This window comes from Arabidopsis thaliana, chromosome 3, assembly GCF_000001735.4.
Source record: "Arabidopsis thaliana chromosome 3, partial sequence".
NCBI classification, from domain to species: domain Eukaryota; kingdom Viridiplantae; phylum Streptophyta; class Magnoliopsida; order Brassicales; family Brassicaceae; genus Arabidopsis; species Arabidopsis thaliana.
The window spans coordinates 16,504,096-16,524,784 of record NC_003074.8 but is presented as its reverse complement, the minus strand read 5'-3'; the positions used below and the strand labels follow the sequence as shown (position 1 = coordinate 16,524,784).

At 31.6% G+C, this 20,689-nt stretch overlaps 3 protein-coding genes, 2 long non-coding RNA genes and 1 pseudogene across 12 annotated transcripts; 3 read left to right on the top strand and 3 right to left on the bottom strand.

The window, feature by feature from the left end:
• Positions 1 to 436: 436 nt before the first annotated feature.
• On the top strand, positions 437 to 908 carry AT3G07045. The gene has a single exon (NR_141295.1). It is a non-coding gene; the product is annotated as an other RNA (long non-coding RNA).
• Positions 909 to 6,325: 5,417 nt separating this feature from the next.
• On the bottom strand, positions 6,326 to 6,718 carry AT3G06975. Its single transcript, NR_141294.1, has one exon. It is a non-coding gene; the product is annotated as an other RNA (long non-coding RNA).
• A 285-nt stretch (positions 6,719 to 7,003) lies between these two features.
• LAS1 (lanosterol synthase 1) lies at positions 7,004 to 12,615 on the top strand (the record flags this gene model as incomplete). 5 transcript variants are annotated; one of them, NM_001339194.1, is made up of 18 exons in its annotated part: positions 7,017 to 7,140; positions 7,235 to 7,451; positions 8,392 to 8,586; positions 8,787 to 8,876; positions 8,975 to 9,169; positions 9,254 to 9,505; positions 9,568 to 9,756; positions 9,845 to 9,958; positions 10,034 to 10,156; positions 10,244 to 10,366; positions 10,469 to 10,567; positions 10,633 to 10,689; positions 10,778 to 10,824; positions 10,902 to 11,045; positions 11,126 to 11,384; positions 11,463 to 11,546; positions 11,630 to 11,736; positions 12,588 to 12,615. In NM_001339194.1, the coding sequence occupies exons 2-18, from the start codon at positions 7,263 to 7,265 to the stop codon at positions 12,613 to 12,615; spliced, it is 2,295 nt and encodes a 764-aa protein (NP_001327790.1). In that variant the 5' UTR covers positions 7,017 to 7,140; positions 7,235 to 7,262. The 5 variants fall into 5 exon arrangements, with proteins under 5 accessions (NP_001327788.1, NP_001327790.1, NP_001327787.1 ...); NM_001339197.1 differs by lacking the exon at positions 12,588 to 12,615 and having other exon boundaries at positions 11,630 to 11,809; NM_001339195.1 differs by lacking the exon at positions 7,017 to 7,140 and having other exon boundaries at positions 7,204 to 7,451.
• A 119-nt stretch (positions 12,616 to 12,734) lies between these two features.
• Positions 12,735 to 13,055, top strand: AT3G45120 (annotated as a pseudogene; the record flags this gene model as incomplete). Its single annotated transcript has 1 exon — positions 12,735 to 13,055.
• Positions 13,056 to 16,159: 3,104 nt separating this feature from the next.
• Positions 16,160 to 16,615, bottom strand: AT3G45110 (uncharacterized protein; the record flags this gene model as incomplete). The annotated part of the gene is made up of 1 exon (NM_114380.2): positions 16,160 to 16,615. The coding sequence occupies one exon, from the start codon at positions 16,613 to 16,615 to the stop codon at positions 16,253 to 16,255; it is 363 nt and encodes a 120-aa protein (NP_190097.1). The 3' UTR covers positions 16,160 to 16,252.
• A 754-nt stretch (positions 16,616 to 17,369) lies between these two features.
• SETH2 (UDP-Glycosyltransferase superfamily protein) lies at positions 17,370 to 20,471 on the bottom strand. Of its 3 annotated transcripts, none has more exons than NM_001339193.1 (10): positions 20,236 to 20,471; positions 20,018 to 20,147; positions 19,142 to 19,714; positions 18,890 to 19,044; positions 18,704 to 18,794; positions 18,486 to 18,602; positions 18,280 to 18,383; positions 18,102 to 18,192; positions 17,863 to 18,019; positions 17,370 to 17,756 (listed from the first exon to the last, which is right to left on the bottom strand). In NM_001339193.1, exons 2-9 carry the CDS (start codon positions 20,135 to 20,137, stop codon positions 17,927 to 17,929), a joined length of 1,344 nt encoding a protein of 447 aa, NP_001326667.1. In that variant the 5' UTR covers positions 20,138 to 20,147; positions 20,236 to 20,471; the 3' UTR covers positions 17,370 to 17,756; positions 17,863 to 17,926. The 3 variants fall into 3 exon arrangements, with proteins under 3 accessions (NP_001326667.1, NP_566874.1, NP_850658.1); NM_114379.3 differs by having other exon boundaries at positions 17,381 to 17,756; positions 17,920 to 18,019; positions 20,236 to 20,325; NM_180327.2 differs by having other exon boundaries at positions 17,452 to 18,019; positions 20,236 to 20,325.
• Positions 20,472 to 20,689: the final 218 nt, after the last annotated feature.

Here is a 20,689-nt window from a genome sequence, read left to right as displayed (position 1 = left end):
AATATACTTTGAGAAGTTAAGATCATTTCCTTTCATGCCAAAATAACATAGATACTACCTGTTATATTGTTACTTCCAGAATGGTAATTAAGTATTTATAATCACCAAATTCGGATTGTTTATATAGAAATGTTGGTAATTATCTCCAATCTGCATAATGTTTGTAATAATATGAGAATACTAGATAGCTAATAGATGCAAGTATGGGTAGTTGAACTATTGTTTTCATAAAAGAGCATTGACGAATACAATTTTTTATATAAAAGATCTATCATCTTTATTAGTTACGAGTGGTCTTAATTAATAAGAAAAGAAGCAAAGGAGGTTACGTTATCATATTTGTTGTTTTCTAGAGAAGTGAGTATTAGAGAACGCACGTTTTTGTTGTTGTTGCCCAATTCAAACTAATACTGTACCTTCGGGCAATTGACACCATACGTGTCTCTCTCAATCTCACGAGGACGCTAAATTCCTAGTCGTGACATATTAGTTTTGTACGTACATGAACTCAGTTATTGCAGTGGTCCAGGATCTGATCAGTTCAATATTCCTGGTTTCGAGTTTTCAAGGTCTTTTAAAGTATAATAAGTGAAAATAGATTGAAATCAAGAGCAAACGCAAATCAAAGCTATGGAGACTGCTCAAGGAACCAGATGCCTGCATGCAGGATGATTGTTTGCTACACTTCGATCGGTCTTGAAGATCAGCATGAATCAATGACCTCACACAGTCACACTAGGTCCTGTTTACTTTTCTTCAAAAAAAAAAATACAAAAAAAAACGCGACTACGCTAATGAGCGAATGTGCTCCAATTCGACAGCCACTTCGCCATTGTTGGCCATTTTTTACCTTTCATCCTCACACAACTACTAGCCAGTCTTGCCGCTGATGTGACTTTTCCATGGTTGTGATTGTTTTTCAGCTTAACATCAATCACTTCAGCCAATCTATTCTCTTTAACATCAACAAATTTAAAATAGTAATGAAATTCTTTTTGTCCGAAAATTTAGTTTTTGATAGTCAATGATGTCTGAAATCTATTACTTAACGGTACATTAATTTCTATAAAAACCCTATAGGGCTACTTTGTTTTAACATTACTTCTTAAGTTTCAATATTAGTGATGATTAAATAGATTAAGAAACCAATTGTGTTTTTTTTTAAAAACAAAATTAAAACATAATGTTTTTTAATTAAAAACTATTTAGACAACAAAGCGCAGAATATAAATGATTAAAAACAAATAAAATAATTAATTTTGCATTGAAAAATGAAAACATCAAGTAATGTGTAACAAACAAAAATTATTATGTAGCAAACATCATAAGCATTCCATGTATTTTGATAACGCTGTTCCACATATTTATTTCAAGTTTTGCTTGTAACTTCTTTGTAAAAGATGTTATGAAAAAGAGATTACTCTATATTGTAGAACAAATATTATTTTAGATTCTTCATTTTTTTAGTTTTTAGATATCCCAAAAATACTTTTAATGGCAAGATTAGCAAATTCTCAAGAATAAAAATAAAATTATTTTTGACGTATCAAAGTTAATTTCACTCAAATTCACTACACAAAAAGATGATGGTTTTAGAGAAGAAAGAAAGCAAAAGTCGTGTATATGAATATAGAATTTTGTAGATTTTTTGTATGTGTATATGACTATAATTAGGTTACAACTTAAAAGGTTATTTTAGAAAGAACTCATTTGTTTTAGTGAAAGTTAATAACTGTGAAACAAGATTCTCCAAAAGATAAGTTGGAGATTAAACCACCAAATAGATAGGGAAATTATTCATTATTCCTTAAATATTTGCAATTGACTTATTAATTTCTCAACTGTGTGTGCGCACATTAAATTTTTGAAGTTTAAATTGACTATACAATTGAAAAAAGTCAACGCCAAATAAGAAAACGTAGAAGTTAACGTTGACTATTTTTAGCATGATGTTGCGTGGTAGCGAAAACTTGAGGAATTAATTTGCAAACGTGAAAATTTGAGTTATAATTTTGAATAATTTGACCTCCTAATAGCTAATACATGGAGTTACCTCAAATTTGTAAGTAGTTAAAACAACTATTGTTTTTCATATTTTGGAGTATATAGCCAAACAATTGTTAATTTGCAGTAAAAAAGGTGGCCCAAAAAAATGATATTAATATATCTTTTCAACAAGGTGGAGCATTGGACATGCTCCGGCTGGGTTACAAAACTTAGAACGGTTAAAACATCTCATGGTTTGGTTTTGTTTTCGGGAATTTTGTTGTCATTCAGGTCACATAAATTGAATTTTGAAATCAAATACATTTCTGTGTATAATAAATTATTTTCATTCAGGCAAATCATTGGAAAAAGACGTGGAAAAAAGCATGATCATAAAGACATTCTCATATTCATGACATAGTCATAGAAGAGTAAGACATCCAACGGGGCAGGCAACTCAAGGTTATAGTCTGAGAAAACAAGAAACTGACTCTATGTGGTAGTCATACTAAGGAGAAAAATGATATCATATGGTTTACTTATTAGAGAGTTAACTAGGTCAGTACCCGTGCTACGCACGGTATATTTGGTTTAATCAATCATCAAATCTTAGTTATGTGTATTTTACAGAAACTCTACTATATTTTCATTATCTTTAAACATGTTTATCATGTATTATTGGTACCAACTAAATATATTTACTCTAGTCAAACCATATTTTGTTTATTATATGTAGTTTCCTCAGTTTGTAGCATGGAAAATATATGTCTATAGTTGGTATGTACGTTTGGGTACGTAATTGTATATTTTGTATATGTAGTTGTACACATAGAAGATTTGTATATTTTCGTGTATGTCATTAACATGTAAGTGAATTATAAATTTGACAAATAATAATTGGAAAATGTCTTTCTTCATACTTAAAACTCATAACTAAAGAAAAAAAAGAAAAAAAAAGAATAGATTACATAATTCTCCACTGGTATTAAAAAAGCTTGCATTAAGTAAATGGAAAAACGAAATGCTTTTAATATATTATGTTTTCTTCAAAAAAAAATAACTCAGAATCACTTAACGTAGTCATGCTTTAATTAGTTTATCAGTTTCACTTCTGTATATATTACGAATTTAATATATTCTGTTTATTTATAAATGTTTATTTGTATAATTTATAAATTTTAAAAGTTTCTCAATTTATTATTGGTATCATTGAAACATGGATACTATTGAATTTATTACAGAATTGATGTATCCCTTTGAATACATAATTGTATATTTAGTATATGTAGTTGTATACATGGTATGTCGGGGTTTAGTGTATTTTATTAATATATATATTAATTATCAAATTTGACAAATTAATAAGACAAAAATAAATTTTATCAAAATCAGAATTATAGAAGAAAAAATTAAAAGAATTATTAATAAGAACTTATATTAAAATTGAATTAATTTAATTAACAATACCAATATATTAAAAGCTAAACTACAGTCAAAAATATTTACACAATCTCAATATATTAGTGAAAGAGAATCTATCGATCAGATTTAAGAAAAAATATTGCATACCTTATAATTTTGTTGTTCATTGGAAGATAGTAGTCAAATTATAAATCATCATCGCGTTTATGCAAATTAACAAGAAAAAGACCGTAATCCCTATCAAAAAATTCAATCAGAATTACTCATCTTATAAATATATAGAGAGGTAAAAAAAGCTTAACTTATTAGTTATTACTTTGCATAAAAGATAAATAATTAGAAAGTAAGACATACTTTAACAAAATCATGTGTGCGTATACATTTTAATCTCCCACATTACCTGCATAAATATTTTTAAAAACAGATATGAGAAAAACATGAAAAAGATAGAGAAAAACAGAGAGTGTAAGAGGACACCTCGATATATTGCTTTCTCCATGGTCTCGTCGATCCACAACCTCTGTTTTCTTCATGGTCTCGTTTTCTTCTGCTAGAATAAAAAAAGAAGCGGGAGGGTAAAAGAAAATAGGAACTGATGAGTGAATTTTTGAAATGAGACGTACAGTATTTATAAGATATAATTTTTTAGGTAAACAATATGCATAAAATATTAAATCGTGGAAGTCAAGTTTAATGATTATGATGAATCCCAAAATTATAGGAGAATGTTTAACAATTATCTTATAAGTAGTTATTTAATTATGGAAATTGTTTGGAAACTTTATGTTAATTCAAAAATAAACATCCAACTAAATATTTGATTACCTATAATTATGGAAAATTGATATTCAAATTTAAGAAAGGAATATACGCATTGAATATTTTAAATTAATATGATTCAGTTGCTGAAAAAGGAATTCAATTAATATAATTAACAAAAATTAATATAAACCAAAAAAGTAATTAATCTTATTTTTAAATGTTTAAACATATTTTTTCTATTTTAAATATCAAACATAAAAAATAGTTTAGTTTAAATTATTTTCCAGTTATTTAAATAAATTTAGAATATTTAACCCAATTTCGAATTCAAACATATTAATTCGATATTTATAATGTTATATCTATAAATAAAGCAGATTTGATTAGAAAATATTTTTAAAAAAATAATTGGATTAGTAATATTTTAGAATATAATATTGTAAATTCCTTTGATATATGAGTATAATTAGTTATCCAATTTTAAACCCACGTAATTATGAATAGTATTGAATAAGGGAATATAATAATTGAAAATAAATAAAAATCCTCTCTCCAAAAATCTTGTTGTAGGATTTATTGAAAAAAATTCAATGGCTACAATTAATTAAATCGAATGGCCAAGATTATAACGTATGACTCAAAAGTTTAAATCCGGGTCAAAAGGATCTGCGTGTTTTTTAAGTGAAGACGAGAGATTGAACGGACACAAATAATTCAATCGAATGGCCAAGATTATAACGTAAGTTAAGTGATTCTCAATTAAAGGTAATTTTTCCATGATATTAATATTTTAAACATATGATTTTAAGGTAAAAAATTTTTTTAATTGAGAATCACTTAACGTACGTCTCAAATAATAGTGTAGATATGTATATAGCAAAATTAAAACGTTTTGCACAGAGGAAAATGTACGTTATCTGCCTTTATTAATTTTAGGAAATGATGATCCATGTTTAATTCCAAGAATAAAAAGCAAAGAGTTATATAAATCATAGAGTATTGGTGTGTCGTAGAAATGCCAATTAAGTCCCAGAAAGAAGTACAAGTTAGGAATATTTGGTTTGGTAGACTAATTCTTTTGAGAAGAACTTATAAGTTCATGAACTAATCTAAAAAGCAAAAAAATTATGAACTAATCTAAAAAAGAAAAAAATTATGAGAATTTTAATTATGTATAAATAGTTAAATACGTAAGAGATCGTTTAATTGAAAGCAATAGTTTTTATTATATTTATAATCACATAACAAGTTGATGACACATAAGTTGATTTTTTGATAGCCGAAATATATTAGCTGTCATATATTACCCGGTCGTACCCCCGATTATCCCCTAGTTTGGTGTTATCATCTATACTTGTAAGAAAGTCCATTTTGTCATAGTTTTGTAAGTAAGATAGAATATAAAATAAAAATAAGATAAGATTTCATGAATATCTTTGGATAAAATGTATTAAACATATTACCTAGTTGTATTCTTATTTTTACTTACTTTGAATTTATTATAATATTTATGGTCAGTAAGTTTAGGAAAGAAATGGAGTACTTAATATCTTTGGTATGTAAATCTTCTATATCAATAAAGTCAAGGAAAATAATTTGTCCACATCCATTTACAAAAACAAAACAATAGAGAGAGAATAAAATATTTGAAAAAATAAATAATTATTACTAGAAAATCAGTAACACTAAATGGTAACAAAATATTATACAGAAATAAACTTGATGTTATCATCTATTTTTGTAAAAAAAACCAATTTTTATTTTATTTTAAGTAAGATATAACATTTAAAAAAGAAGAAGAAGATAAGATGCATGAATACTGTATGAGCTGTTTGTATAACTTCTTGTTCTTACTTTGAAGTTATTATGATCTTTTTGGTCAATGAAGTTTGTGGATAAGTTCCACAAACTTACCATCAGTAAGTAGAGAGAAATCGAGTAGTTTTTTATATGTAAATGTTCTATGCAAACCAAGTAAAAGAAAACTATGTTTTCACATCCATTTACAAAAGAAACAATAGACCAAAAAAATTGATTGAGAAAAATAAAATTTACAATAATCATAGTTTTGTTCATCGAAAGACAAATTCATCCAAAGACTGTTATGAGAAATTTGGATTGTCTTGGTAGCCGTATTCGGTTTCCAGTTAACTGTGCTTTCAATTATTTTAGTCGACAAAAAAAAACTTGACTTCAAAACTAACAGTAAGACCCTCTTCTAAAATGTCGAGAAAGCTATCATTTTAATTTCTATGGCCAACTAGGCATTGTGGAAGAGGCAACCAACAATTTTGCTGTCAATCTTGAAACCGAGTTTTTGTGTCAGTTGAAATATTTGGGAAGCACAACTCACCGGAAGCCGGATGAGACGGTCACGACCTCCAATTTTCACATGGCGGTCTTTCGATGAAGTTGCCTAATTAGGACTACGCTTCTTTTCTTTTCATTTCATTTCTCAATGTGGCTATATATTTAAACTTCAGTTTAGCCTTTAATCTCGACCTACTTTGAACTCCCGGGTTTGCATTACTCGAAAACCGTCGGTGACAAACTAATATTAATCTAACCTAATTCTGGAATTTATGTGAATAGAATACTCAGCTATTCAGTTACGACATAAAAAAAAAATTGAGAATGTTATTTCATGTGAATACAGACAGATGCTTTTATCTTCCATGTGACAGATCCCTTTAAATCTAATTTGTCTTTATTAGGTCAATCTCGCACTTAACGTCAAAAAATAGGTGATTGATACGTCAACAAAATGATCATATTGTTATTTTAATCATTGATTTGCTTATATAAAATCTGGTAATCACAACACATATATAAACCAAAAACACTTTCAGTGATTTAACAATTTCATATATACATTATAAGTTACACGTAAAAAATTAGATTAAATAATAAATCCATAATTTCTTGCATGCTTCATTGCTTTCAACGTGAACAAGATTTTTCACGGCATTGGTGAGTCCATTACGTCTCTTGAACACATATAGATTTGCCTTCTTGAGCTGTCTTTTTTATTTTAAACATTAATATAAAGAATCTCACATTCAAGATCGAGGGAGAGATAGATAAAGAAAGAGATGTGGAGGTTAAAGTTATCGGAAGGAGACGAAGAGAGCGTGAATCAACATGTTGGAAGACAGTTTTGGGAATATGATAACCAATTTGGAACCTCTGAAGAGAGACATCACATTAACCATCTTCGTAGCAACTTTACTCTCAATCGGTTTTCTTCTAAGCATAGTTCTGATCTTCTCTACCGTTTTCAGGTACATTTTTTTTTTCATTTTCCTTATAACGCATATTGGTACAGCAGCAACTATCTTAAATTCAGATTTTAAACTTGATAAAATTTTATTTTATTTTGTGCACCCAAAACTTGATAATTTTATTACTTAGTTTTATAAATCATGGCTAGCATATTTCTAACTGTGAAATTTAGATTACTTTTTTTACAACACATGATCCACAGTTGCATGTAAAAGGTCACTTATTAAAGCTGTAAAGGCTATAGAACATTTCAAAATTTGAGACGATTATATTTTGATATGTCTTAGTTTTTTTTAAGCCAGCTAATTTTGGGAGTGACTAGAATATTGACTTTAAAAGGTTTTGAAGACTTTAAGAAACAAAAAAATTCTTTAAAATGATATTTTATCCCATCATGCATTAGTGATTTTAAAGTCATATAAGTCTGCATAAAAACACTCACATCCTTATTTTGTTCTTTCATGTTTACAACATTTCTGTAAGGCCGAGATTTAACGTTTTTTAGTCAAAGTCATTGTTCTTTACTTCTTATTTGGGTTTCAGAAAATAAGATCCGATCGTGTCATTTATGTAGACATATATGGACAAAACATATGATAAGATAGGATTTGAAAATTGTTTGACAACAAAAAAATGTGAATATCACGTAATTAGTATAATTTTTTCTATTTCAAATAATACTTTGTTCTTTAAAATAGTGGTTGTGATTTTAAACGAATTTAAAGATGTACGATTGGCTATGAATAAAAACAAAATGGGCTATGAGATTAGCTTAATTAATAAGAACAAAAAAAAATGAACGGTGACAAAAATTAGCTTAATCTCCAAGGCTATTAGATTATTAAAGTATAATTAGAGAAAATTAGATTTTAATTAAAAGAAAGTGAAAATCTTTATCCAATACTGGATTGAAATATAAACATGAACTTGAACGTATAGTGTTGGAAAGAGAAAGGAAAAGGAATGGAGAGACTTCCACAAGTGAAAGTAAAAGAGGGGGAAGAAAGATTGATAAATGAAGAAGTGGTGAATGTTACATTAAGAAGAAGTTTGAGATTCTACTCAATACTTCAATCACAAGATGGTTTTTGGCCTGGTGATTATGGTGGCCCTTTGTTTCTCTTGCCTGCTCTGGTAATTCTTTAATTATTCTTTCTCTCTAAATTGAAATTCTTAAACAAAAATGTGTGGTGTCAAAAAATAGATATGATATATGTGAAATTTGTAACAATAACCTCAAAAAAAATGCGATTGTACACTAAACAGTGCAAGGTTTTGAAAAGCTTCAAAGAAAGTTCTTACATAACATACACCGGTAATGATTTTTGTCGCAGGTGATCGGCTTATATGTGACGGAAGTTTTGGATGGAACTTTAACTGCGCAACATCAAATCGAGATTCGTCGTTATCTCTATAACCATCAGGTTTCAGATCAAGAAAACATATTGAATCTTTTTGTAGTGAAAGAACCAATCTATTTGTTGGTAAAAAAGCCCTAACTTGAACAAGATATAACGTGTAGAACAAGGATGGAGGATGGGGACTACACGTAGAAGGGAATAGCACCATGTTTTGTACAGTGCTCTCATACGTAGCACTGAGACTAATGGGGGAAGAATTAGACGGTGGAGATGGAGCCATGGAATCAGCTAGAAGTTGGATTCACCACCACGGTGGTGCCACTTTTATTCCCTCCTGGGGCAAGTTCTGGCTCTCCGTACGTTAACAACAACACAATCTTGTACTGGTTTTGCCGCGACCCGCGAATCACATAATGAATTGTTGATTTTATATGAAACAGGTTCTTGGAGCTTATGAGTGGAGTGGGAACAATCCTTTACCTCCAGAGCTATGGCTCCTTCCATATAGTCTTCCTTTTCATCCGGGCCGAATGTGGTGCCATTGTAGGATGGTTTATCTTCCAATGTCATATCTATATGGAAGAAGATTTGTTTGTCGTACTAATGGAACTATTTTATCGCTTCGACGAGAGCTCTACACTATTCCTTATCACCATATCGATTGGGACACCGCCCGTAATCAATGTGCCAAGGTAGAGCGATTTTTTCAAAAGTTTTTGTTGTTAGATTTTGGTCCATTAATATATCAATGTAGGAGGACTTGTACTATCCACATCCAAAGATTCAAGACGTCCTTTGGAGTTGTCTGAATAAATTTGGAGAGCCTCTTCTTGAAAGATGGCCATTGAATAACCTCAGAAACCATGCTCTTCAGACAGTAATGCAACACATTCACTATGAAGACCAAAACAGCCACTATATTTGTATCGGTCCTGTCAACAAAGTAGGTTACATATATCTCAATGCACCAGTAAACTTAAATTACTAATTTTGGCTAACACTATATATGTTGGGTTGGTGTGGGATTTAAGGTCTTGAATATGCTTTGTTGTTGGGTCGAGTCCTCGAATTCCGAGGCATTTAAATCTCACCTCTCGCGGATTAAAGACTATTTGTGGGTGGCTGAGGATGGAATGAAAATGCAGGTACATTATCATTCTTCTTCTTCTTTTTTTTGGTCCATATGAACCATATTTCACAAGTATATAATGTCCATATAGGGATACAACGGATCTCAGCTGTGGGACGTGACTTTAGCGGTCCAAGCAATCTTGGCGACGAATTTGGTTGATGACTATGGTTTGATGCTTAAGAAAGCCCATAACTACATCAAGAACACTCAAGTACTTTGTTCACTTAATCATATAGACTATATATTCTCTTGTGATCTGATTTATTTCATTGATCTCTTGTTTCGTAACCTGAAATAGATAAGGAAAGACACAAGTGGAGATCCGGGGTTGTGGTACCGACACCCGTGCAAGGGAGGATGGGGTTTCTCCACTGGAGACAATCCATGGCCTGTCTCTGATTGTACTGCTGAAGCCTTGAAGGTTACTTAACTAAATATGCAACTCTTACATGTTTTTTTGTTAATCTCCTCATATGTTTTTTTTTTCTCAACAAGCTAAAGATGTTGAAATTTCTTGTTATAGGCGGCGTTGCTATTGTCACAAATGCCGGTTAATTTAGTTGGAGAACCCATGCCTGAAGAGCATTTAGTTGATGCTGTAAACTTTATCTTATCATTACAGGTATACTTTCTGCATTTTCGGATATATTTTTTAACATACATTTTCTATAAGCTTACTTCTTCCAGAACAAGAATGGGGGATTTGCGTCATATGAGCTAACTAGATCATATCCCGAGCTAGAGGTTAAACCATTTCTTCTTGTTATGCTTATATTCAAGACAAGATTAGTGGACTCTCATATCATTTGTTGTATGCGCATATACATAACAGGTTATCAACCCATCAGAGACTTTTGGGGATATCATCATAGATTATCAGTAAGATGCGAACTAGTATTACCTAAATTCCATTTCAAACAACAATTTCTTGTTGATGAAGGATTAAAAATCCACAGATACGTAGAATGCACGTCAGCTGCCATCCAAGGTCTCGTGTTATTCACAACGTTAAATTCGAGCTACAAGAGGAAGGAGATAGTAGGAAGCATCAACAAAGCAGTTGAGTTTATTGAAAAAACACAACTTCCTGATGGTTCATGGTCAGTGCTACTAAGTTGGTTTTTACTTTAATATATATATATGTTGTGATTTTTCTATCGGTATGCTGATAAATTTTTAGGTATGGCTCGTGGGGAGTGTGTTTCACCTATGCAACATGGTTTGGTATTAAAGGCATGTTGGCTTCAGGCAAAACATATGAGAGCAGTCTTTGTATTAGAAAAGCTTGTGGTTTCTTGCTCTCCAAACAACTTTGTTGTGGTGGATGGGGAGAGAGCTACCTTTCTTGCCAAAACAAAGTATACACCAATCTTCCTGGGAATAAATCGCATATTGTGAACACATCATGGGCACTCTTGGCTCTCATTGAAGCGGGACAAGTGAGTTTCATCCTTCTCTATAGAATGTCTTATTGCTTAGGTGCAAGGTGTTACTTAATCCATAATTTGGGTTTGAAGGCTAGTAGAGATCCGATGCCATTGCATCGCGGGGCAAAATCGCTGATCAACTCGCAGATGGAAGATGGAGATTACCCACAACAAGTGAGTAAAATGTTTTATATTCATAGACAGGTTTTGTTTTCACTAACCTCATTGATTATATTTGCTTCTTACTTTTTGTTCAGGAGATACTAGGAGTCTTTAATCGGAATTGTATGATCAGTTACTCAGCTTATAGAAACATATTCCCCATTTGGGCTCTTGGAGAATACCGCAAACTCATGTTGTCTTTGTGAGTATAGACTTTATCTTTTTCTATGTTAACTCAGATCTTTATCTTTGTGAGAATAATTAATCTTTTCGCGTCTCCATTCCCTTGAACCTTTTTAAAAGAGTTTTTTTTTGGGTAATTTGCGCGTCACACCTTTTGACCATGTTTTATTTTCAATGATTGACAAAGTGAAAGGTGGTTTTCACGTTTTGTCTTTTCAGCTGAAATTTGACCATTTTGTCCTTACTGCTACAGCTGAGAAACTGTTTAATGTACGGTTTAGTTATTCAGGTTTAGTTAGGTACACTATTCCGGTTTAATTGAAGTTATTTTTGTTTCACGTTGAGGAGCGCGACTATATAGTTAGAAGAGAGATCTTTTCCATTAAAAACGAAATGACATCAACATTTAATGACCCAAAAAGTTTAGACGTGACTCTTGTCATAATTAATGCAAAATCATCATTACATGTTATAATATTATAAAATTATTGATAATAATTGTTGAGTTAAAGATGAATCCAGGAACAAACATTAATTGCGAACGTACATTGATGCTCAAGAAGTGTTGATCTTGTTTATTTACGAAGTTTGGAGCCAAGATAAGCATTATCGTATAAGTAATGAAGTTTTAAAGAATTTTTTTGTTATAACATACTATGATCTTCATTGTGTTCGAAATCAACTTTGTTTTTTTATAGAAAAACCCAGAAATATTTTATTTTTAATTTTGTTGGTTGAAAATGCTAAATGTGTAAATATTTATGTTTATAAATATGTATATCGAAATTCTATTTGTTTTTGTAGATATAATCATGTTTTCAGTTGCATTTAATGGGTTTCTCCTGAATTTATGATGCTGTTGGGTAATAGATATTCCCGTATTTATTATGGTCGGTGAGTGGAGATGCAAAGAAAAAGAATGGAAATTTGAACTAAAAGAAGACATGTTTGGTCGATGTGTACGTGTTAAGGAAAACATGACGTACACAGAATTTGTACGTACACTAGCCGGGAGAGATGTTAGTGATGATAGATACTAAACGCCCTCCTGTCTACATTGACAGTCAAGTGGGGTTGAATACGTTCTTTTTTATTCGTGGTCAGTATCCTTCTCTCAACTTGTTTGTCTCTTTTATTACAACCGTCAAGACACTCGGAAATAATGTCTCTAGAACTCATGGTGACGATGCTGAAAGTGACTGTGTGTGTGATAGTGTTTCAAATGTTGATGAAAATAATGAGGTCGTAGATGAGCAAGACGACGTTGAAGACGATAAAACAGATGAGGATGAAGAGGAGGGGGACAACGAAGATGGTGATGGGTATGATGCTTATTAGGGTGACGATGGATCTATTGGGGGAAGTACCCTCGATCATACTATTGACGGTAGTGAAATTAGTGGCGAAGATTATGATTATAACAAGTAGAACGATGTAATTGTAGAAGAATATGGAATAGGGAATGTTGAGGAGAACGTCATTCTCACACCAGGGGAATTCAGTCGTCTATTGGCAGAGTGTACGTACACAAGTCAACGTGTACCTCGCGGAGATAACATTTCTCACTCGGGTGACCGTACACCAGCTATGACTCTAAGAAGTATGTGTCAACATGGTTTGTACCAATGTACGTACACTATAGATTGAGAAGTGTTTTTAAGAACAGAAAAGTCATACAACAAACAATGTCTTATCTCAGCCACTACCAATATTGGTTTAATATTGTATCAATAAATTTTTCTTGATAATTCAATTCACAAACAAAGATGTACGTATATTATTACACATGTACATACATTCATTTACCAACAAAAATGTACGTACATTATTACACATATACGTATATAACTGTTCAATATGAGGAACAAACATTATTTCACCATCTATTTTTATTTAATTATTATGTATGTATTGAGATTATTGAGATATAAGAATACGTAATAAAATAGCTTGAGTTATTAGAAATCGTCTCATATACGTCCCAATAAATAATTTCGTGTACGTACACTGTAATTGAATATACGTACACAGAAAAAATTCGATGAAGGGTATAATTGTAATTTTCCAGTCATCTCCAACATGTGTATCCTTTTCTGCAAACCTAATTTTGCGGTCATCTTTATCAGTTTCTCAAAAATTACTATTTATAAATAAATCTTGTAAACCTAGAATATATTTAGTTTAAAAAGCTAAAGTGTTTGAATCTATGAACTTTTTTTTTGCATTTTGTTCATCTCTGAAAACAAGAAATTTGTTTCTCAATTTTGGAGTTCAATGGAGAGATGTCGAAATATGAAGGAGTGAATAATGAATTTTGAACTTCTTTCTACTTGTCTCTCAAATCTCTCCGTCTCTTTCTCTTTTTCTTCTTCTTTGATTTCTTTGTTTCAGTTTTTTTTTTCTTTTTTTTTTAAAAAACTGAATCATAGAAACTAAACCAAAATCAAGTGCTGTGTAGTTTGGTTGCTCCCATTAAAGATATTTTGGTCCGAAAACAACTGAAAAGACAAACGGTAAAGACCATATCTGACTTTGACAAACCATGAGAGCAATTCTTTTTTCATCCACTTATGTGAAAATTTCTTTTCTTTTTTCACTTATTTTGTTTTACTTTTGCGTATATAGTTGTCAAATAAAAACGGATACACATAGAAACTGGTAATGCCATGATTATCCTTTGATAAACTAATTTCTTGCTCTTATCCTTAGTAAAGTTGGAAATAATAATTTTTTGAGCTTTGTTTGAAATACATTTTGATCTTGATATTTATTTTGAAATTCTTCCCTATTTTCTTGAAAAATAAGTGAATATAAATATTCTTAGAAATTATACAAAAAAAAACAATTACAATAATTTGAATTTTAAAGTATATTTCTAGGGTGTCTTTTTATTTTAAATCATTTTTATGTAATATCTTTAATTATTCTATGATCCTGGTAAATAATATTTGCGAGTCCACAAGTATGAGTTAATTTAATGACTTAAAACCTAATATAATTTTTTAATGGTCCTATTCGAATAAACTGAGGAATGTCACAATATATTTAGAAAGTTTAGTGATGAAATTTGAAATTTCTTGGGAAATTTTAGTCTAAAGGATTAAAGGATTCTTGGGGTCTAGCCTCACAGGGCTTGGGCCAGCCCAAAAGTCTTTTAAGAAAATATTTGTTTCTCTTTTAGACTTGGTAAGATAGAGTTTTTTTTTTTTTTCCTCAATATTAAAATATTTACTGAATATTTTTAAAGGTTTTGAACAAAAAATAAATTAATAGGTTTATTTAGGATTTTTTTATATGATTTATACATGTCAAAATTCAGAAAAAAATAAATTTGATTTATATATATAGAACTTGATGACGAGAAAAAAATTAGAAGGCATCGAAGTAGAGGATGATTTATAATGCATTAAAGCGGATTCAAAGCTTGTCTCTTCAACACAATGTAGTTTGAAGTCTTTTGAGTTTGTGTTTCAATTGGTATAAGTTTAAACAATTTATTTGGTTTCAAACTTTTGTTTTATATTAAATTGTGCAGAATGAATATTAGAGGGTTTGATTGGCTCATTTTAGACATAAACCCACCATTTTCAAGGGAACCATTATTTTAATCTTACCAAAGTCATCTAAATATGTATTTTATTAGTAATGGAACATTATATGGATATTTCTAATTTTATATTTAATGTTAATATCTTTTATTTGTGTTTGGTTATATGGATAGTAGAAAATGAAATGTAAGGTTGTTTGAATACATGAATATAATTAAAAGCATTCTCTGTAAGTATTTACCAAAATAAAAGTTTGTTTTAAAAATGTATTTCAAAAATATATAGATAATCAAAACTCATTTAACCCATCAAATCCATTAGAATTGATGGGTTGTATCTAGTCGGCCCATGCATTTTAACTGATTTTGACATCCCTAAATCAGAAGAAAAAAAAAAATATACTAGATACGACATGTTTCTTGGTTCTCTATTATTTTACATTTCACACACTTTAAACTTTAAGATATATAATTTAGCACAAATTGCTAGACAAATGGATATTCATTTGACTTAAATTTTGTAGATTTTGTTCCATAGATTAGGATTTCTTTCCTTTTAAATTAAAATACACTCTAATCTTTTTTTTTGTATCAATGTTATATATGTATACCATTTTCATAAATATTTGACAGAATTTACAGAGAATACAAGAAGGAGGAAAAACCGAAAGCAATATAAACCACCAAAAACTATAACACAACATAAGCATATAAACTACACTCTAATGTTTGAATTAAAGTCTCTACAATTATACTCCAATCATACTTTAATTTAACTATTTTGAATTCTCATCCTTTACTCTTTCCAAATTAATGGACTAGAGTCTAGAGATGAAGAAAAAAAATGAAACTTAACTGAATCCAAAAGAAAATAAATTTAGTTACTCTTATTCACCTTAAACTGAAAAACATATGGAAACAAAATGGAAATAGCAACCAAAATAAAACCAAATATAGTTGAACATAGAAACATCTGCGACGCCAATCATTAGTCTCGAGAGGGGACATAGACTTGCTCAGCAGTCCCCGTCTCCACCTTATTATACTCATCAGACAGTGGTTGTGGTTGTGGTTGCTGCTGGGACATTGATGGTCGTAGCGTCACAGGTCTATTTTGATTCACCATCAAGTGCCCATTTTCCCTCATATCTGGAAAACTAGTTGCAGGACCATATCCGTTCATTGTAGCCGCCGGAAATACCAGTCCATGATGGCCAGTAATATTCTCTCGGTGATGGCTAACAACACCACGTGTATCCGCATAATGGATAGAGTTATCAATAGTACAGTTGTAATTGTTATGACAAACAACACCGCTTGTGTTAGTACAATGATTACCAAAATGATTCATGTTACTTGAATTATGAATATTCATATATGAGTGGATGAAATCATTCGAGGTGTTATACGAGGTAGAGTTGGCGCCATGACCTGTAGCGGCGAAGATGGCAAAAATAATTGTGTAACTAACTCATAAATATAAATAATATCTGTATTAATTGTATATATAAGAAAAAGGCAAAAAATAGTCAGAGTTCAAAAATTATGTAGGAAAGTTTAAATGATAGGTCCACTAACTAATGGTAATTTTAAGGAAATTGTCTAAAAATTTTACAGACCAAAGACAGCTAATATAATTAATACATTATATCACACAATTTTCATGCACCTTATTTTATTTATATTTCTATATGAATCTCAATTAGTTCATGACTTTTTCTAGAAATGGATGATAACTCCAAATTTATTTCTTTATATTTTTTTAATTATCATCTAAGTTATGAATTGTTTTTATAAGAATCCTTAATTAATTAAGATAATATATTTGGTATTGTAAAGTTTTTTTCAAAGACAAAAATGTTTAAACAAAATGAACAAATAGTACAAAAGGAACAAATAACGTTTAGAATGAAAATATGTATTATATACATTATAAAAATTACTAATTTAAAATTACGTTGATTTATAAATAATAAAATTCTGATGGTTGTTTTTTTCCAAATCTGTTTTTTGCTTTTGTAAATGTAGGAGTGAGAATATGTTTCTTTTACTTGGTTTATATAGGAAATTTGCACAAAACAAATACAATAAAAATACAAGTTGTTCCATACTCAATAGGGTAAAATTATTATGGTCTTACTCATAATAAGTTAATAACCCATGAATTGACTCCTAAGTCCATTATAGTCAAAACCCATCAATTCAATAAAATTGATGGATCGTATTGGGTTGGATCGGCCCATCAATTTTAACCCATTTTGACGAAATCTCTAATACATTACTATTTGTTTTGCCTTACCAATTACCATGCATGCTATTTATTCTCGAAAGGATTGGCTCATGTCACCGTACAAGCAATGGTGAACTAATTTTTACACGACAATTTCCAGTAAAACAAACTCAGTAATGTTATGATACTCAAAAGTAACCACTTATTCCTGGCGAGTCTGAACTCTTTGCTACATCATCGTCTCTCTTTTCCATAGTTATTTCTGTTTCGGAAAGACAATAACTTGTAATGAAATATCTGGAAACTGTATAGATAATAAGTTTATGAAGTTACTTAGGTCCTACGAAAACAATGAATCAAGAGCTCACTTGTATAATTTCAAGGAACAAAATGCCAAATATCGACGGAGATGAAACTCTACTCACCCATTTCTCACTTTATCTTCTTCCTTAGACCCTCAGATACCTCAACCCCTCGGTGATGGCAAAGACAGATATCGGGTGCCTCCTCGATATCTTCATCAGGCTGAGGCAAATTCCATTATATTTAGAGATATTACATTTTGTAAAAAACAAGGATTAGAGAAGATGAATCAATGATAGATCACCTGCAGTAACTGAAGTAACCGCCAAAGCAAGTAATCGAGGATCATAACCATACAAAATAGCTTCCCTGCCCAAGCTCCACACGAGAGGAACCTACAAAAGATCAGATATTCATCGGTATAGAAAATGAAGGGGGTGGGGTTTACATTATTAATCTATATGAGTAAGGATATAATGTACCGCATTAGACGTTCTAGAAGACTCCTATTTGAACACTTCAAGGCACGGTCATACACAATCTCGGTTCTTTTAGCAACATCTTGCCAACTGTAGAGCTTCTTCATCTGGTAGCAACAAGCAAAAAAAGGAAATCAAAGGCTTAGAAGAGAATCTTAACTCTTATAAGTAGACTGATACGTTAGGCTTGGATTTGAAGCAGAACTCACTCGATTGTGCATCTCCTCGGGGTTAATAGTTGGAAGTATTGATATTGCCTTCTCAATAGCTCGTACCATATCATCCGGATCTGGTTCAGCAAGTACAACCATGTCATCTGGTAAGACCTGTAAACCGTGAAGAAAACCTGATTTTATCAATCTCGAAGAAAGAAACGATGAGGATGTAGCGAAAGGGCAACGAAGGAATTATAGAAAATGTTACACGCCTCTGGGACACCTCCAACACGAGTGCTGACAGTTAATAATCCGCAACTAGCCGCCTCTAATATAGCTATGCAGAAGGCTTCTGTTAAAGAACTGTCAGAGGATCAAGACTATAGTAGCGTTAACTGATAAAAAGTAATGTTGAGTTTTGTGAATTTTAAACACAAAAAGTGTAAGAATCAGCACACCTGTTTAAGAAAATATGACCGGTAACCAAAACAGAGCGCACACGAGAATGCGGAACTGCACCTAGCATTTCGACTCTATCTTGTAGAGAATGCTTCTCTCTCATTTCCTCGAGTCGCACATGTTTTGGTCCATCCCCTCCAACTACAAAACGAACCTTTCAAAAACCAAATAAAAAGAAAGTAAATGCGGATACTAATGAGAAATGGCAGAATGATTCTGCTACTAATGTGAGCTGGGGTTTTGTAACTCACATTTGGGTATAAACGGCATACTTCTGGAATGACTTCCACGAGCAAATCCGCACCTTTTCGATAAACCAATCTACTTATGACAACTATAGTAATAATATCAGTACTGGGTCGAACAGAAGCGGGCTTGAACATAGCAGTATCAACAGCATTCGGTATCATAAAAACCTTTGCTGGGGACAATCCAGACCTTAGAACCGTATTCTCCTTGCTCGTGTGTGAAACACAAATCGCCTGATCAATATCTGCTAAACTAAACTGTAAAACCTTGTTCATATGGATGCTACCAACATCAGCAAAACCGTACAAGGAATGATCTGTGAACACAACTTTATAGCCCATTGTCCTGGCATGCATTAAAGCTTCATGACAAAGCGTAGAGAAAGCTTGATGTCCATGAACTACCGTGATTTTCTCGCGTCTAAGTATAGTCCTCACAATGGGAAGTGTTCCATAAACCGTCGGAAATGTAGTCTGCATAACAAAAGGTCTCCAAGGTACATAATAGACTTTGAGTCCACCAGTCATGTATCTAACTCCAGACCGGTTCCCATAAGCATGTGTCATAACAACCACCTGCAACAAAACCAACAGTATCTCAAACCAATGCCCCAAAGCAGATAAAGAATGAAACTTTGGCCTCAAGCTCCTATCACACTATGCTACATTAGTTTATTACAGCTATTGATGATAAAGCCTGAAACTTTTAATCTGATTACAGCTATTGATGATAAAGCTTGAAACTTTGAATTTAAAACTTTGAATCTGATCACATCGTATTGAACTAGCATAAACGGGTTTTGAGAATTTGATTTCTTTATGGCTAAAAATGCAAAAAGATTTGAACTTTTGTTGATTTAGAACTTAGAAGAATCTGACCTTGTGACCGAGCTTTAACAAGCATTGAGAGAGGTAATAGATGTGATTCTCGACACCACCAAAGTTTGGGAAGAAGAAATCAGAGACCATTAAAACCCTAAGCTTTGGTGGTTCCGCCATAGATACAATTCTACAACAAAGCGACAAATTAGAAAATTAGATGATTTAATGGAAAAAGGTTACACATTTTAATCTCTGATGAACAGACGACGACTCACGGGAAAGATTCGCGGGCGGAGCAAAGAGGCTGAGAGAGCCACCGAGGATCCACCAAAGAGGCCGTGAGTCGCTGTCTCCGGTGACTTGACCCGGATCCGAACTCCACTTCCTTCTGGCCAACGTTTTACTTTACCTTTCTGTGGGCCGTTTGGGCCTCGTGACATTCTTTGCCATGCCCAGTTGGGTTTTTTTTTTAACACCTTCATTCATTTACTACTAAAAAAAATTAAAGTACACATCCATGATAGAATATAGGGACGTTCTGTTACAATCTGTTTTATATATTCTGTATATATGATTTTTTAATCCCTGATTTTGTGTAACAACATTGGCTTTATATAGCCTTGTCAATTCAACGATCCTCTCAAGAGGAATTCATTAACTTTCATGGTATCAGAGCACCATCGCTCCTTAACCTTTTCTCTCATTTCTCTTTCTTCTTTCCTTTTTTCC

What these genes read in the sequence shown, in the direction of transcription:
- SETH2 (NM_001339193.1), bottom strand. Translation starts at nt 20,137, where the DNA reads ATGGCGGAACCACCAAAGCTTAGGGTTTTAATGGTCTCTGATTTCTTC. An exon ending in TATGCCGTTTATACCCAAAT is followed by an intron (nt 19,045 to 19,141) that starts GTGAGTTACAAA and finishes GGTTTTTGAAAG; the next exon opens with GTTCGTTTTGTAGTTGGAGG. An exon ending in CCGAGGAGATGCACAATCGA is followed by an intron (nt 18,384 to 18,485) that starts GTGAGTTCTGCT and finishes TGTTGCTACCAG; the next exon opens with ATGAAGAAGCTCTACAGTTG.